General features: G+C 36.9%; 2 protein-coding genes across 4 annotated transcripts; both read right to left on the bottom strand.

Moving 5' to 3' along the window:
* Nucleotides 1–230: 230 nt before the first annotated feature.
* On the bottom strand, nucleotides 231–10751 carry si:ch211-161h7.4 (nucleolar and coiled-body phosphoprotein 1). 3 transcript variants are annotated; one of them, XM_017453159.3, is made up of 18 exons: nucleotides 10376–10751; nucleotides 10024–10067; nucleotides 9845–9915; nucleotides 9407–9537; nucleotides 8172–8229; nucleotides 7863–8067; nucleotides 7671–7748; nucleotides 7496–7576; nucleotides 7195–7365; nucleotides 5583–5977; nucleotides 4368–4742; nucleotides 3464–4054; nucleotides 2653–3259; nucleotides 2439–2509; nucleotides 1647–1808; nucleotides 1343–1503; nucleotides 1133–1223; nucleotides 231–1042 (listed from the first exon to the last, which is right to left on the bottom strand). In XM_017453159.3, the coding sequence occupies exons 1-18, from the start codon at nucleotides 10397–10399 to the stop codon at nucleotides 957–959; spliced, it is 3402 nt and encodes a 1133-aa protein (XP_017308648.1). In that variant the 5' UTR covers nucleotides 10400–10751; the 3' UTR covers nucleotides 231–956. The 3 variants fall into 3 exon arrangements, with proteins under 3 accessions (XP_017308648.1, XP_017308650.1, XP_017308649.1); XM_017453161.3 differs by having other exon boundaries at nucleotides 4368–4736; XM_017453160.3 differs by having other exon boundaries at nucleotides 7863–8064.
* Nucleotides 10752–12852: 2101 nt separating this feature from the next.
* On the bottom strand, nucleotides 12853–17811 carry si:ch211-161h7.5 (uncharacterized). Its single transcript, XM_017452694.3, has 8 exons — nucleotides 17269–17811; nucleotides 16960–17068; nucleotides 15808–15952; nucleotides 15580–15693; nucleotides 14486–14630; nucleotides 14248–14396; nucleotides 13527–13666; nucleotides 12853–13429 (listed from the first exon to the last, which is right to left on the bottom strand). The coding sequence occupies exons 2-8, from the start codon at nucleotides 17057–17059 to the stop codon at nucleotides 13305–13307; spliced, it is 918 nt and encodes a 305-aa protein (XP_017308183.1). The 5' UTR covers nucleotides 17060–17068; nucleotides 17269–17811; the 3' UTR covers nucleotides 12853–13304.
* Nucleotides 17812–18276: the final 465 nt, after the last annotated feature.

Genomic DNA, 18276 nt, shown 5'->3' with positions numbered 1-18276 from the left:
AGCGGCACATGTGTCCTACATCTTAATCAGGACTTCCTGTTTGTGCACAACGTTGTCACTTTGCAAGATGCTCAACCGTTTTTCTTTGATTGTTGGGTTTGGATTTGAAGTTGTGCAATGTTGAGCATATTGTGTAAATGAAGCACGATCCCACCTGAATAACAGTGGACCAAAAAAACAAAACACAAAAAAAGTATGCAGAACAGACGGACAGCACACAAAGCAGACTGTGGAGTTTCAATCATTTCTAATAGAAAACATTTCAATGCAGATTCATCACTGGTGCATTGTTAAAGATGAATACTAATAATGTTCATGTTCTAAATACCCACTAGAGGCTAGGCTGTAAGGCCACTTCACATACTGATGCTGATTTATCTGTATACCATGTTGATTATCTGTATACCATGTTGATATTTCTGTAAAGCTGCTTGGAGACAATGTCTATTGTAAAAAGCACTATACAAATAAAATTGAATTGAACTGAATTGAATTGATGGATAATCAGGACTTCTCCGATCTACGTTCAGCCACAATCGCCAAATATCCAAATATATAGAATTTCACTGGATTTTTTTTTTTTTTTAAAACAAAGACTTGCATTATGATACAATGCCCCCTACTGACCAGTTCATTTATTTGACATTTTAAAGGGACATTGCACCAACATTCATGCTTCATATTAAAAACAGGAAGCAATGCTTTAAATAACAAGTTCAACAATGAGAGTCATACTGCCTGTTCGATCTGTAATGGTGCAACAATGTTATTTACATAAAAAAAATAAAATAAAATCACAACAAGCAGAACTGTCCCTCTACAGGCAAACACTAAGCCTTTTAGACTTTAAAAACAACAATATATTTACATCATGTGACATCAATATCTTAATCCTATCACATCCAGAAACACTTGTACCAAAGGACATGATTTCCTGCAGTGCTGCTTCTTCCAAGTCAGTTCGTTGTGTGATCTGGTAACATCCTGTGGTACCACAAAACAGCAGGCTCCTGGCACAAGTTGTGAATGCTATAAGATTGCCCTAGTGAAGAGACAAGAGAAAATATTAAACAACATAAATAACAAAAAAATTTTCGAAGTCAATCGAATTCATTATATTTTAACTTCTTACCACAAGACGTCATAAACGTTTGCCCTGAATTGTAGACCTCCTTGGCGCTGTCGGTTTCCACCCGCACACAACTTGATGCTACGTTAAATACCTTAACCGAAAAAAGAAAAAAAAAGCTAAAGAAATTTCTATATCTGATGGAAATGGTAATCACCTCTGATCACGTACTCTGTAAATATTAACTTTCAAAACGATTAACACGCCACTTACGGTAATTGCGTTAAGATCCGTCTGAACAGGTTTCTTCATATACGAGCCCAATAAAATCTTGCCACTTGAGAACGTGTTGTTCTGAATGTCGACCATATGACCCATGGCTCGTCCCGCATGACAGTGCCAGTGGAAGTCATCTGGGCTAATGCCTTTACCATCTAGTAGAGGAAAATGAACTTGTCTTAATATAACCACGTCACCAAAGTTCACTAACGATAATTCATTCTGTAACCTTCAGCTTCACCTTGCGCAGCGTTATGGATACAATATTTATATCCGAATAACCACGCTGAGAATTTACCTTTTGAAGTGGTTGGCCAGATATGAGTGAACCAAATACAGAGGTTATCCCAGTCTTCGTTATCGAGAACAATGGGCTTTAGTGGAGGGCCACACAGATCGCATTCGGACAGAACACGGGGCGTGAATCGCGTTTGAGGAATCACCCTAGATGATGGCATATCTGAAATCAGAGTGTAATTGATGAATAATAATAATTTATATATATATAAACACATTTTCAGATTTCACAGGCTAGATGAAAAAATTATTTACAAACTTTTTCCCCCATGAAGCCCATTTCAGTGTTTGGAGAGTATTGTCGTTTTGTTTTATACATTTTTTTTTTTTTACCATGGTCAAAAAAAAGTTCCAGTGAATTCAAAAAATTCTCCATTTACCTTGATGGAAAGTCTGACTGTGCTACATCAGTGCATCATCCAGTACTTCAAGTACAAGCAAAAACATTACTAATCTAAGTTTGTTGTAATGGACGGGGCAGGCTTTCCAGAGAGTGTTCAAAACATCTATACAAATGTTGACTGACAATATCCATTAAAAAAAAAAAAAAGAAAGAAGAGAAAAAAAAAAAAACAGCAGCTCTTCAAGTGTACATTACAACGTGCTCTGACATTCAAATCCCAAGCACCTACACAGAATGTGTACATGTTGGCAGATCTGACACAACCTTTTCCATCTCATCCCTCACCCCCACCATACCCTCCCCCAAATACTCCAGTTGGGCACACTCCAGTTTGAATACCTCTAATTAGTGAGCCGTACTGTATATTCAGGCTAATTATTTATTACTTACCAATATCCTCATCCTCTTCATATCGCTCCAGCTCAATTAGTGATGAAGGACCACTCTTGAAAGCGATGTCACTAAATCACAAGAAAATTTAGTTTAAAAAAAAAAAAAAAAAAAAAAAAAAAAAAAAACACACACAACACACACACACACTTCAGATGAATTTCATTAGAGACTATTTAACCCCACATTATTTGTTCGTTTTGAGGCGACTTACTAATCGGCAGATGCTCTGTTGGATCCACTTGATGCTCGTGGATTTGTTTTCCTCCAAGCAGCACTGGACTCTGGGACGTCACCACTTGCACACATGTCAAAAGTAGCATGCTGCTGCTGCTGATAGTCATTGTGGATGTTCTCACTGGACTGCTCTGACTGCTCCTCCAGAGAGTGCAACAAGTTTCTACGGCCCTTCTGCCGGGGTCCTTGCCCTCTCCTTGTAGAGGGGCCCAGTTTCCCAGAGTCATACAAGGCATCAAACGTCGCCAACGATTTTCTGACTGACTTTGGAGTGTTAACCATGTTGTTCGTTTTAGTAATTTTCCGGCTACGACCCACTGTCTTTTTTAAACTGGCCATTTTACGAAACGCACTCTGCGGAGGGCCCATCTGTGGTCTGGATGTTTGCGGAGAAGAATTTCGTGGAGACCGAGAGCTCTCGACAGGTCCCTGAGACTGTGGAACCTCCCACCAGTTCCGAGGTGTTTTTCTCTGGCGTTTTACCGGAACACTCTCCAGTGCATTGGGTAACCGTGGAGGACGTTTCTGAGCAGATCCACTCTGATCTTCCCGTGTGTAGATCTTATCAAACACCCTTTTATCTCCTGTGAGGAAATAAGTATTCATAAATATAAATGCATAAAGATAAATATTGTCGCTGAACCACTCGCACTACACAAGCTGTCAGCATGGCAAGATTTGTCGCTGAGGTGGGGACAGGTTGAAGCAGATCTTCGAAATTAGATGAAAAAAATAACAGAATAACGAAACAGCTATTAAGAGACAAATGTTTCATTGTGTGTATTTACCTGGAGTTAGACTGCGCTGTCTATGAAGTCGACTACATGCCACCTCTGGACTGAGCTGCCCTGAAGCCTCGTTATCTCTCGCCTCTTCTGCAACCCTCAGAGCTGGTGTCATTTCATGATGGTCTTGAGCTCCTAGCTTTGGTTTCCGTCTGCCACCTGCCGATTTGGGATTTTTCAGGGAACCAGCAGGATTAGACACAGATTTATCAGTCTGTGACTTCTTCACCTTTTTTGGCAGCTTCTGAACTGGAACAGGCTCGTTCCGGGTTTCCCGAGAAGTCGTAACGAACTCTTCTTCGGTCGAGTCTGTTAACACTGGAGCTTTCCTTTGGGTTTTCCTGTTGGATTTGAGCTCTTGTGCAGACTGAACTGCCTTCTGTTGCTCCTGCATGCTATTCTCATCGTGCTGCGTGAGCCACCATTCACCGGGTGGTTTTCTCTTCCTCCTGCTGCTTGCAGAAACATCTGCAGACTCAGGCACAGGGAGCTCCTTTACCTCAAAGATTTCTTTTGTTTTCTCTGCCTTCTTCACCTTTAGTGGCTTCTTTGGAGCACGGTGCTTAGATGCAGGCTCTTTGTTTGCTTTATTAACTGGTATGTATAAAAAAAAAATACAAATAAAAAACAACAAAGAGCAACAATTACTTGTTATTTTAAATTATTGTTATCATTTAAACTTGTTATTACATGTTAATGTTAACAATGAAAAAAATATTTCATTACATGCAAACAAAATACACATAGATTTACTAATTATGTGTTCAACAAGATCTCCAAAGGAAAACAAAAGAATAAAATATACAATGTTTAATCTTTAAACATCCTGCAATTATATACAAATCAACAAGAAAGCATGTGTGTGTGTATCAATTATCAATGATAATTATCATGATCATTCCTGTACCTGTACTCGTGCTCGTGCTCTGAACCTCCAGTTGTGGTTCAGTGTGATTTTGCACCTCGTCCACATGCTCCTGTTCTTTAGCCCGTTTCTTATTCATTATCGTCCTCCTGTCTTCATTTGGTGTCTTTGCTTTTGCAGAGCTTAAACCTGTACACTCAGGTGCACCTGCCTTTATGGCGGATTTTATTTTCCTGGGTTTCTTCTTCACGTTTGACGCAGGCTCTTCTTGTCCTGCAATAGTACTGGTGGGCAAGTTTGCAGATTTCTTTGTTTTAGCTGCAGGCTTTTCAGCTGGAATTTTGCCACCACCATCATTTCCATCTTTGCTGCCATGCTGATTAGAGGTTATGCCTTTTGGTCTCTGCTTACCTGTAACTATAAACAAAACAAAAATATTTTTATAAGACTGAAGAAGAAAAAAAAAACACATTCCTATTAAGTAGTGGTCTCCAGACATCTAACAAGACGAGTTGTCTAACAAGTAACTCTGACTTCTGTGTAATGAACATACACCTCAGAGTCAGTTGAACAATCCACGTAATTGGACAAAGCAAATGGAATCAACATCAACCTTCCTTATCAGAGGAAGACAGATTTTTAGGTATTTATTAGTTGACCGACCAACTGCATTTCTACCCAAGAAATTGTGTCCTGTCACCAATTTTACAGATTGTAGCCTACGTCGTTGTAGCAAGCTAACCAAGCATGTTGTGTATGTGTAATATTTTTGTTTTGTTTTTTATATGCGAGCTGTTAAACTGACCCACATAATTGCTGCAGAAATTATTTATTATTTCTCTAGTACTACAATTTGTTGTGGATGTTTGAATCAAATAAAAATACATTTTTAAAAGTGTAAAAAATTAATCCTGGACACAGTGCGCGCTAGATATTCAACTAGATATTTACAATATAATATAATCATTTGCTTAGCAGCATGGCTCTGCATTTTCTGTGCTTTTAATTCACTCTGTTTATATTATTTCGGGTGATTTAATTTAAATACACAGTAACACAGTAAACCCAATCCAAACCAAACAATTTCACTCTGATTCAGACAGACTCCCTTAAACACGTTAGTCATCCTTTACAAAGTCGTATGGTTTCAAGCAATCTGCATACCTGCAACTGTACAGTAAAGCTGTAAGGGACAGAGATATCTTTGCAGTGAAGATTATATTATAACGATCATCAGTCTCTATTTTCTGAGCATACCAGGTATATCAGCATCCTGATTGGTGTCTGGAGAAAGACAGATCTGTTCTCCATCTCCCACGTCTTCGTGGGCTTCCTCCTCCCTCTCTTCTGGAGCTGACTGAACCGTGCTGTCTTTAGTGGTCATGTCACTGGCCTTTCCACGCTTTGCCTTTGTTTTCTTCTTGGGTTCATCTTTGTGGTTCTCAGCTTCTTCGGTCTGCTTCGGAGACGCTTTCTCTTTCAAATCCGGCATCGCAGACCCACTCTCTGGCGCAGGTTTTGCTTTAATCTCGGTCTTCCTCGGAATGGTGAAGCGAATGGGACTGTCATCTTCCAGGATCATGAAGTCTTCCTCCTGAACGTGTGGTGAAGGAGCACGAACTGGTTGTTTCACGGTTTCCTGTTTCCTGAAACTAATCATAAAAGGGAATTTAATCGACTTTCAAGTACAAAGAACGTGCAGAGTACAAAAGTAATCCTTCATGACGTCAGAACAGCAGCTAACGATTATTTTGAAAATCGATTAATCTGTCAAAATTTTCTTTGATTAATGGGCCGATTTCTATTTTATGTATTTTTTCAAAAAAAAAAAAAAAAAATTTCACATTCTGCCCAACGTTGTCCTTCAAACATTGTGCAAATTGAAGGCTAAGGGAAAAAGGTATTACATGTAACTATGTGGGCTATGCTATACATTGTGCAAAGGATTTTAAAAAAAATATATTAACATTATAGTTTGAAAACAAAAAAAAACAACCGATTGTCCACAAGCTTTAAAGCAGAAGTTAAATCACTATATTAAAAATGATAAAAAAAAAGAAAAACAAAAGCACAAACTAAGTGTTAAGTGGTTGAATTATCTATTATCGACTTGCTGTAGCGGCCCTACATGACATTAAACAGCCACTTGTAATCTACAGCTATATTTCTGATCTAGTCCTCCTTTCCCAAATCACTTGCATAGGTAGAAACTGTAGTAAAAGTGAGGGCGCTACATCAGCGCATCACCTTTCAAGCAGGGAAATACAAAGTAGACGAGAGACTAATCTGAGATGTGGAGGGAAAGGCTTACAGGGAGCTTACAGAAAGTCAAAACAACTGTCAGTCATACCAGATTCACATGATTGGCTTCTCTGCCATTTTTATTGCAGGCGAAAAGAAGATTTATATTATTTCTGAGTGATAACTGTGTTCTAATGTAAACTATTTTAGTCTGGAAACTCAATATAAAAGAAAAATATATATATTATTATAATGTAACTATAGCATTTGTATCACTTGGAGAATGAGTAAAGTAATTCTAGACGACTTCTAGATTTCTCCAACCTCACTGATCAGTAATTTAAGGTTGTTTCTTTCTTTTTTTTATCTATTTATTTTTCAATCGTTTATCCAAAGTAGGACACAATATAAACTTTCAGCTTCTATAACTGCTGGGATTCACTCTCTTGAAAGATATTCACACTTAGCGCTGTTAAAAATGATCAAACAGGTTTTGTTAATGGTGTTGCATGACATTTTTATCTATACATTTTCATCTTTTTAAGCATGTGTTACATTTTTGTATTTTGACATCATAATGCACATGGTAAACAAAAAATTTCAAAAATAAGATATTTTAAAAACTCACCATGAGGCTTTAGGCTGTAAGGAATTTTTCAGCTTTTTCTGGAACAACAATTGTTTAACCGCAACTTCCACTGCTACTTCTTGCACCTGTTTGTTAGGTTGCTCCTCCAGCAGTTGTTCAGGCAGATGCTTTTGAATCAAAACAACTGGGAATAAAGTTAAGCGTCCATCCCTGCCATAAGAAAAAAAAAAAAAAAACTAAGCAAACAAATTCATTATGAGAAAACGGGAGGATTAAATATCGGTTACAAACTGCTCTTGTCGTTTCATGTTTGAACATTTCTGCAAAATCTAATTCTCACGTTTGCGACTCTTCCTCAGGTTCCGGTGCTGATGCATCACACACTTGGTCTGGTGCTTCTGGTGCTTTTAGTGGTGTTGAGCTGAACAGAAAGAAAGAAAACATAGAATAAAGTGAAGTCTAGCATGTACAGATCAGCAAATCCATGATTCTACACTTTAAATCTATTAACTAACCTTGTTACAGAATCATTCTGCTTTGGGGGCTTTCCAAACTCCAATCGTGCTGGAGGAGATGCCAGCGATTCACTGTCCCTGTAAAAATGATAATAATAATAATCATTAAAAAAGAAAACATAACTGACTTATTTTTTACTGTTAGGCAAACAACTTTTGAGTTGGGGGGGGGCCAATTTGTGATATTCTTACCCTTCAGGAACACCCTTAGGAGATTCTGATCTCTGATTCATCTGTGGTTTGCTCAAGTCACCAACAACTGGCTCCTCGTCCTCGATGACGAAGAGCAGTGGTGAGGTTTCGGGCTTTTCTGCATCCTCTGCAAAGCCCTCGACTGCTAACAGCTCAATAGGACTGGAGGTCTTAATAGGAGCAATTTCTTCAAATGGGCTTCCTGCTGGAGGACAGATATAGGAACTTAAAAACACAAGTGAAAGCCATTTGACGCAGGCGGACACAAACTACAGCCCTGCAAACCGTGCCGTCAAAAAATGACATTACCTTTATCGTTTAAATGATCCGTCTGAATGTTGGCTTCCGCTGCCAAGACATCTGAACCCTGAGGATAAGAATTAAAAGATTAGATCTTTAGACAAATATTACATACTGCAGCCGTGGAATATTACAGTTTTATGTTTCGGCTGTTTCTCGTATTTGTAGATGGTCCTATTCATTCGACCCCTTTTTTCCAAATTTATTCATGGGATTTTCATGAATACCAAATTACTTGTGTAAACGCTCACGCAAACAATGTACTCATAAATCCGTTTGTATCCTGTTTGACAAATGAGGCCCAATAAGATTCTGCATATACACTACCGGTCAAAAGTTTAGACACACTCACTCTTTATGAGAATCATTATATGAGAATGAGTTAATAATTCTTTATTATTCTATTATTTAGAATAATAATAATAATAATAATAATAATAATAATGTCATCAAAACTCTGGAGTAACACAAATGGAACTATGGGAATTATGTCATGATAAAAAAAATCCAAAATTTATCAAAGTAATTTTATATTTTAGCATCTTCAAAGTAGACGCCCTTTTTGCCTAGAATTTCCAGAAATGTGTTCTTGGCATTTTCTTGACCGATTTCTTGAGGAATTTCCCTGAGATGCTTTTTAAACAGTATTAAAGGAGTTCCCACCCACGCTGTACTCTTATTGGCTGCTTTTCGGAATATTTTACTCCGAGTCGTCCGATTGAAAAAAAAAATGTACATACATTTTTGTGAATAAAATGTTCGTTTTCTAATGAAAGAAATGAATATGTTGACACAATTATATTTTTGTCTACAACACCAACTTCAAATATTTAAATCATACACTTTCAGATCAAAAGGTTTTTAAGATCATGAGAAACATTTCAGTCGAGTGTCTCCAAACTTTTGATCAGTAGTATATTTATATCATAAATTAACGTACCAAGCGATATTCCTTGCCACATGCCCTCAGCAAATATTCACAAATGTCAGTAATAAACTGACTATATTGCTGATGGACTTCTGGACCAAATGAGGATTAGAGTGTGTATTTTTTTATATACATTTTATATACATTTTATATACATTTTATATATATATATATATATATATATATATATATATATATATATATATATATATATATATATATATATATATATATATACACACACACAATATGCATACCAGTGATGAGGTATGCATGTTTCTGCCTAATGAAATACAGCAAATAAATCCTCACACACCTTGAGAGGACTGATCTGCCCTTTGAAAGGTAAGGGTGACTTCAGAACCGGCGACTGGCTTCCTTTATTTTGCTCGTCTAACCTCGGGCTCTTGGGCAGCGGTGAGAGCAGCGGCGTCCCCGGATCAGAATCTATACCATGGCACAGTTTTCAGACAATCAGTGACAGACGCTGGTGATATCAAATATTAGATTAGACGAGATCAGAACTGAATATCGCTCGGTTCTGGAAAACAACCCAACGTTTAGACAGCAGCAAATAACCTGAACTGGGTGGCAAAAATGAAAAGTTATATTTTTATATTTGAAAAGCAGGGGGTGGGAATTAGGTTTGTTCTTACACACCACACCTCCCATGTACGCAAGTGTTATTGCAGTTAATCTAGTGGATTAATTAGGCAGGTAGCTAATCATTCAGAAATAAATAAATAAGCCTCACCTAAATCGTCAAAAATATTGTCAAGGTCTTGCATACTAAAGACATCTTTAATCTTCAGCTGACCTGGAGTGCTGGAAAACGAAACACACACACGTTTGTTTTTATTTACTCCTTCGATTTGTAATGTATTACTCAGTAAGTGTAAGAGTATATATTGTGTATAAGTATATATTACTGACCTTTCCTCTGACTGAAAGTAACGAAGTTTCTTTTTCGCTCGCCCCTGGAAGAACATTAAAAGCAGTCAGTGATGTTTGTACTGTAAAAATAACCTTAATGTTAAAACATTTTTAAAAAAATTCTCTTAAATCGTTCATAAAAATAAATATCGAATCTGTCAGCTATCAACATGTAATCACACGTGTTCTGCATTATTATTATTATTTAGTCCGTGTTTCATTGACGTCAGTAATTCCTCCAGCGTACATTACAATGCTAATGTTTTTATCCAGAATCAACTTAGCTAACACCACAGCTAACTAGCTGCTAGCCTTTGTTTGTTTATTTGTTTAGCAACTTTTAGCTACTGACCAAATTCATCATCTTTCGATCCATTGTAAGAGAAAAGCGTCAGCACCGCTGGAGTTTATTCTGTAAATTCAGCACAAACTTTCTACCCTATCTTAGCTTAGCTTAGCTTAGCTTAGCTTAGCGTAGCGATGGATACTCATTGAACTCAATATTGTTTTTAGCTAGCTAGCATTAGCTGCCTAGCTGGCTCAGTTCGTAAAATTCTCAACCAGAACAAAAACGTTAACATTTCCCTTATTTATAAACGAGACTTTTACAATATTGCTGTATTTTCTAGAGCCGAGAAACCGCAAACGAACGATAAAAAAAAAGCTAACGCGCTAAACAGTTGTCAACACAAATTCCCGCGCCCACTTTTTTCTTCTTCTTCTTCGCCGCCCCGCTTTCGGTTTGGAGTGCATGAATAACAGCCGTCGCCACCTAGTGGACGTAAATAGAAGTCTCACAGTTAAACGGTAAATGGCGCACTTATATACCGCTTTTATCCAAAGTGACTAGGTTTACATGGACAGCAGTAATCTAATTATTGACCTTACTCTGAGTGAGATAATAATGTGATTAAGGTGTTTACATGAGTTGCTTGTAGAATAATCCTTTCATTTACCCGTTTTACATGTTATAGAACTAGATTAACGACACACGTCATTACGTCACCGCGTCACGCCATCCAACGTCCCTCCAGAATTTCACGTATTAACATACAGTTCACCTTCGTTATGTCACAGTTTACAGTTTTGGGTGTTTTTATTTGTTTTTATTACAAATAGACAACTGCTTGAAGCCGTGGGCTACATCCCAATCCGTGTACTTACCGTCTATATAGTAGCCGTGATACATGTATTTTTCCCCACTACAGGCCTATAGTAGGCAAGTAAGCGGTTTGGGACGGAGCCGTACTCTCTTGTTCGCCTTAAAATGTTGAGCACTGCCATGTGTGTACGTGTCCTGTCGCAAAATGCGGTGAAAACTCTCACATGATGTTAATAGTGTGATTAAGGTGTTTACATGTCTGTAATACACATCCAAAATGCAATTAAAACAGGACTACTCCACCTGTTTTAATTCGATTAGTGTTTACTTCGAGTATGACCTTAATCAGATTAAGGTAATTAAAAATTGCTGTTTACATGGTAGTTTCTTAATCACAGTATTGTCTTAATCAGGTTAATAGTGGATTGTTGTTGTCCATGTAAATGCACTGCGTGTCTCATTCACTCATTCACACACACACCAATGGTAGCAGATCTGCGATGCAAGGTGCTAACTTGCCATTGGGAGCAATTTGGGGTTCAGCGTCATGCCCAAGGACACTTCGGCATGAGGAGTCACGTGGGCCGTAAATCGAACCGCCTACCCTACAATTAATGGATAACCGGCTCTACCAACTGAGCCACAGCCACCCCAGTTAAGCAACTGTAGGCTTTAAAATATAAATAAATAACAAAATTTAAAAAATTAACAAGTAACTCAAGGCTCAAAGCTCATTGTTTTTTAAATGCTCAGATTTATTAGAAAATCAACTTCAGAATTATTGGCACTTGTTCTTGAAACAAGTCAGAATTCATTGTGTTCATCTTCAGTAACATTAACAGTATTTGGCAGATGCCAAATGCTCAACAGCCCAACTGTGGAAGCTTCATAGTCCTAGGATTTGAACTCGCAACCTTCCACTCAGTGGTCTAACATCTCAACCGCAGAGCTACCACTGCCCACAGTAAATACGTGTGTCATGGTGGATCCAGATGCTATCCTGGGAACGCTGAGAATACACCCTGACACCATACACACACTCATTTACACCTGGGGCAATTAAGAGGAGCCAGTCCACCTATTGGCATGTTTTGGGAAATGAGAAGAAACCAGAGAACCCAGAGGAAACCCATTTAAACGCCATACAGACAGTAACCAGCACAGGATCAAACTGGGAACCCTGGTGCTGTGAAGCAGCAACACTGAGCTATCTGAGAACAAGTGTTGTGTAATAACCAGTAGTAGGGAGGAAAGTTACAGACACACGCATACATAACACTATACATAACATGCTACATAACACATTACACATTAATAGATTTTATTGAGGGTTTACAGTGTCATTACTGCGGTACAGAGGTCATGGCCACTTGGACAGTTGCAGTTATATATAACAAAAGCGGGTTATATAACAAAAAAAGTTATATATAGTTATATATAACTATATATAACTATATATATATATATATATATATATAAAATATATAAAAGTTATATATAACAAAAAAAATCACAGACCTGCTTCATTTAGATTTTTTTAGTTTCTTCCCAAAACTTAATATCTGTGTAATGTAATTCATTTTAATATTTGTCTTCTTTGATTTCAATGTTGTTTTTATTCAAGCTCCCTTTTAAATTGAAACCTGTTTTTTAAGAGAATTATTTAAATGTCTGGTTTTAGATTTAAAAAAAAAAAAAAAAAAAAAGCAAACACAAACACTCATCGGTGTATTGAATTATAATCTATTTATTTCAACATAAAAAAAATAGATAAAACATAAAATACATAAGTATTTTTATATTGGGTTTAAAAACTGAACATATTGGGTTTTACTGAACTTTATGAATATGAATTTACTTCATATTTTATAGTTTAAAAGACATGGAACAGATGTCTTTATGAATGTCTTCATTTCTGGTAAATAAAAAAATATATTCTATAATACATTCCTGATAATATTACTTTTCTTCATTTCAGAAATAAAAAAATCTGTGAATTAGCACCTGAGTCATTAAGCACATCACAAATATGTGCTTTAACTGCCTCATAATTACGAAATCATACAATATAATTATTATATTAACAGTATATTATAATAACAAAAAATGCAATACACATTTCATGTATACATTATACTGGTTGGAACAGGTATAGATTTACTGTTCATATTAAGAACATTTACTGCTTTGTTGCAATCTCCATCTCTGATGTGACATCCTGTGTGTGTGCATGTTTTTTGTGTCTCCAGATGACCAAACACACCCTGGTTACAAACAGCACACAGGCTAAAGCAAGCAGCAACGCTGAGGAACACATACACAGGAAATCAGTGAGAAAGAGGAAGAAAAATTAATTGATCTGTTTTGTTAGTCTGTTTAGTCCCATTATATTTGCACTCACCAATAAATATACCATTCCGTCCAGGAGCCGAAGCGTCAAAATTCTTTGTCATGTTTCCAGATAAGGCAACGATGATAACAGGGTAGACAGTCAGGATGTAGCGTACATGCTTCTCAAGAAAACTGTTCTCCAGAACAAACCTGAGGACAACATCATAAATTATTTTTAATATCTTCTCTTTTACACCCACAAAACACAACCATAAAACATACACTATATGACCAAAAGTTTGTGAACTCCTGACCGTCACACTCATAAGTGGAATGTTATGTCTAGTGGATATCATTGAGGACCAATAATGGTAATGGTAATAGTTGTAATGGTTAGCTGATGGTTTGTAATGGTATTTGTAGTGGAAACCTTTAGAACGTCTGTGAGCAGGGATAATAGGGATAATAAAACACATATTTTCATGTTACTGAGGAACTAAAAAGCACTTAGCAAAACACTAACACTGGAGACTCCTTCCATAAATGTTAACTAAACATCTCCTTACAGAAAACTTTCCCACATCACAATGATTGTATGTTTTTCTTTGTTAAACACACACACATTTTTAATTTGTTTATAATTAGCCTTAAATTATGTGGATCGTCCACCATACAAGTCCCTGTGAATGAGTGGTTGATTTAACATATTAGATCTTTATTAAAAATCAAGCAACACCATCTGACCAATCAAAGTTGAGAATTCAACAGCGCTGTGGTTTAAAGAATCTTACCAAACAAGGACCTCCACCGATAGCAGTGAGAGTGACAGCGTTGCTGCGTCTGATTTGCTCATTCCAGCATCGTAGCTCACCACTATGGTCAGGTTAATCAGGGTAGCGATAGAGGTCCACGTTGTGTATACAGCCAAGCCGTTCTGAACCTGGATCAATGCAGAGGAAAGCATTAAAAGTGTTTGCTGATGATGTAATGAATCGGATGCCTGTGTCATGCTATTTCTGAATATTTTACCAGTATACGAATGCACCAGAGATCCTTGTTGTGATACTTGTTTAACCAGGCTCCGTATTCTTTAAGTCCACGACAGGAGAAGAAAATCATCATGTAGTTTGTGAATGCAACAAAAGCAAGCATGATCAATGCTGCGATCATCACCCTTTAAGAGAACAGAAAATCACAAATCATTCACTTTTATTGATTTCATCATTTAGGGACAGGCCTTACATGTCCTAAATATTTACATTTAGTCATCTGGGAAACATTTTTATCCAAAACAACTTCACTTTGAATGCAATGAAGTACATCATTGAGCAGTTGCTCAAGAAGCCTTCAGTGGTTCAGAGATTTAAATTTCCCAGGTGCATTATCATACTGGAAGCCACCATTATAAGATGGTACATTAAAGGATGGCCATAAAAAAGCATTCCTCACAGCATTACACCACCACTACTAGCCTGAACTTTTGATTCATTCTGTTGATATCAAATTCTGACCATATCATCTGCCAGAAATGAAGATTCATCAGATCTTTTCCAATCTTCATCTGTCCAGTTTCTATGACCACTATAGCCACAGATTCCTGTACTTAGCTGACACGAGTAGAACTAAATGTGGTCTTCTGCTGTTGTAGCCCATCTACTACAAGACTTATTGTGTTACATGTGAGATGTAAGATGAGCTGCATCTGAGATGCTTTTTTGCTCCCCATGGTCGTAAAGAGTAGTTATTTGAGTTACTGTCAGTTACGAATCAGTCTGGTCAGTCTCCTCTGACCTCTTTCATCAACAAGCTGTGTCTGTCTACAGAACTGCCACTTACTGGATGTTTTTTGTTTTTCACACCAGTACACTGTATAAACTCTAGAGATGGCTGTGCAAGAAAATCCAAAAAGATCAGCAGCTTCTGAAACACTTAACCCAGCCTATCTGGCTGCCCCAGTCACTGAGATCACATTTTGTTTACATCATTCTGATGTCTGATATGAACATTAACTGAACATTAACTGCTTTTAACTTCTATGTGCATGATTTTACTCATTGTGCTGCTGCTAAATGATCAGATGAGCAGCAGTACTGGAGGTGACCAATCAGCATGGGTATACTTACTCTCTGTCCCACAGCAGAAGCCAGCTAATGTTAAACAGAATATTTAGAATCCAGCAGATGAAGAAGCCGTACGGTAACACTGAACGGCTGCAGTACATCGGTCCGAAGGCATTCCTGAAATAGAAATCACACTTCAGACTCCATTACAGCAAGAATTTAACATATTTCTTCCGGGTTTTTTTTTTTTCATTTTAAAAAATGATTGAACCTTTTTTAGTGGACATTTACCTTCTGAATATAGTAGACACAATGTAGATAAACATAGCAGTTAACCAGAAATAGATGACACCCCAGATTGAGAAGGTCCATCCAGATGGAGTGATTTGTGTGTTGTATGTATCAGAGACGTTTGCAGTCATCATCAAGAAAGGACCTGAAAGAAAAGAAAAAAGGCAGTCTTTTTAAATAAAATTTGGATTATACAATTAGCCAACATCTTTAACCAAAGCAAGAAGGATAGTATATAATTCAAACACAGCACTGAGCAATTGAAGATTAAGAGTTCAGCAGTAGCAGTTCTGGGATTTAAACCATACAACCTTATGGGTACTAGAATAAATAATTAACTGCGAAGTTGGCACTGGTCTATTTATCTACAGTGTATAATAAATGGATTTTTATACAGAAATGTTATAGACTGATCAGTTAATTAATGTGATTTCTAGCATTTTTAGTAAAGGTCTGTATTTACAATGGGATTAGAATGGAATAGATTCTTAGTTTTGTTTTTGGCTTTTTGGTTGTTGTTTTTTTGTTGTTGTTGTTTTTTGTCCATAACCCCAAAAATGGCGATCAATCAAGGTACAAGACCATAGATGGGACTGCTTGTTCTATAGGGAGGAAAATTGTCTGTGCTCTCTGGGTGGGAGTGATAGTATTACTCTCTCCCCCATGAAGCGACACTAGCCAATCATGAGCGCCTGTGAGCTCATGTATGAGGAATAGGGCAGATAGTGCTTTTTTCTGAGTGTGCTACGTTGCCCTGTGACGCTACATGAGCAGCAACACAAAAAGATGCGTTTGACTGGCATCAGGTATATCAGAGAAACCACCTGTTAGCCTTCACCCTCCCTGGTTGGAGCTGTTGTATTATAGGGAAAATTACCAATTTTTACAATGTCATATTTTTACTAAATACTTTCACGGTAATGTCCTAGTCAATAAAATAAACACACTGTAGCTATATGATAGCTCGTCTTATAACACACTATAGCCAAAGTAAAATCATATCAAACTATAGGGAATTCTCTACTAGAATGATTATTTTATTTACGTTTTTTATTGCCATGTTAGTGGTTTTACATACACACTATAGCACTTTGAGATACATTTCATATATGTTTTGGAAATAAAGTTATTATTAGTTATCTGCTGTCTTACCCGTCCCTTGTGCAGCAAGGATGTTGAACGTGATCCCGGTTATATAAACCACTACTGAGACCACTATAATGGCTATACGGGCGATGTTATGAGCTCCCATTGTGTTCAACTGAAACACAGAAGAGGAAAACCTTTAGAATAATCTTTAAAAAACTTCAGTCAACATTCTAAAATCTCAAATTACACTCAGACACCCTTTGTCTGATAAAAACTGTATATAAGACCATGCCATAATTGTAATAATACTAATAATTATTATGATTATTATTATATTACATAATCCAGAGCATATCATTTTGTGTTTCTTACCTGTTTTGTAGTTAATGTGGTCAGATTTCAGAAACAGACTGAAAAAAAGACACTGAACTATAGTTATTGGTTCAGCATTATATACCTGTGAGTTAAGTAATGGTTACATGACATCAAAAGCACCACCTACTACTTCCCATTCATGTAATAAGTCACGTGTGTTTGTTATGTATTCCTGTTACCTAACCTCCGTGTTGACGGTTATGAAACGTACACAATTCATACAAAATGACTAATTTCTAAAGGAAATATCTCATTTAAAATTATAAGTACATAGAAAAGGCTTGATCTGTCACTTCTTCTTGTTTCATTTTATAGTTTAAAAACCCAAAACCAAATTTTTAGACTTGCATAAGTGCTCATTACAGTACAAAATCCACTTCTCTAGTGATAACTCTGCTAATCTGACCTATAATTTAGCAACTTTTGACCTTGTTCATTTTAATAAGAAACACTAAAGTGTAGAACATTCCTTAGACTCATTCTGGGTATTGTTTAGCTCTAATTAAGCTCTTCTTCTTCCTCTTCTTCTTCTTTTTAAATTTTTCTTCACTTTGTTTCCTATGTTTTGTGTAGAGTATATGTCTGAGGTGATTCTGAAAACTGAATCCCCCAACAGGTTTTCTACACTTCAGTGTGCATGACACACCCTCTACTTTACTGTCGTCTAGTGAGAAATCTGATTCCAAAGTGTAATTCGACCCACAGGAACATTTATGAAAACAGACTACATTTATAGTCTATAAGTCTATGGTTCATTCCATCTCAAGTGGTCAAATGTAGGTTGCTTGACTGGTTTGAATTTTCCTTTTTTTTTTCTTTTCTTTGACCTCTACATATTGGCATTGCAAACCCACCATTTTTGTTTTTATTTTATTTTACTTGGTTCAACTATGACAGCTGTCTCTGTATTAAGGCACACAACAAATTTTGGTTATACAGCTGTTTACGGAAACCTCAATATCTCTCCAGTAGGTCCACTGCCCTGCAGAGTTTATCTCCAACCTC

This window comes from Ictalurus punctatus, chromosome 23 (genome assembly GCF_001660625.3).
Source record: "Ictalurus punctatus breed USDA103 chromosome 23, Coco_2.0, whole genome shotgun sequence".
Lineage (NCBI taxonomy): Eukaryota > Metazoa > Chordata > Actinopteri > Siluriformes > Ictaluridae > Ictalurus > Ictalurus punctatus.
Note: the sequence above shows the minus strand (reverse complement) of the source record. Positions and strands in the feature narration are given on the sequence as shown.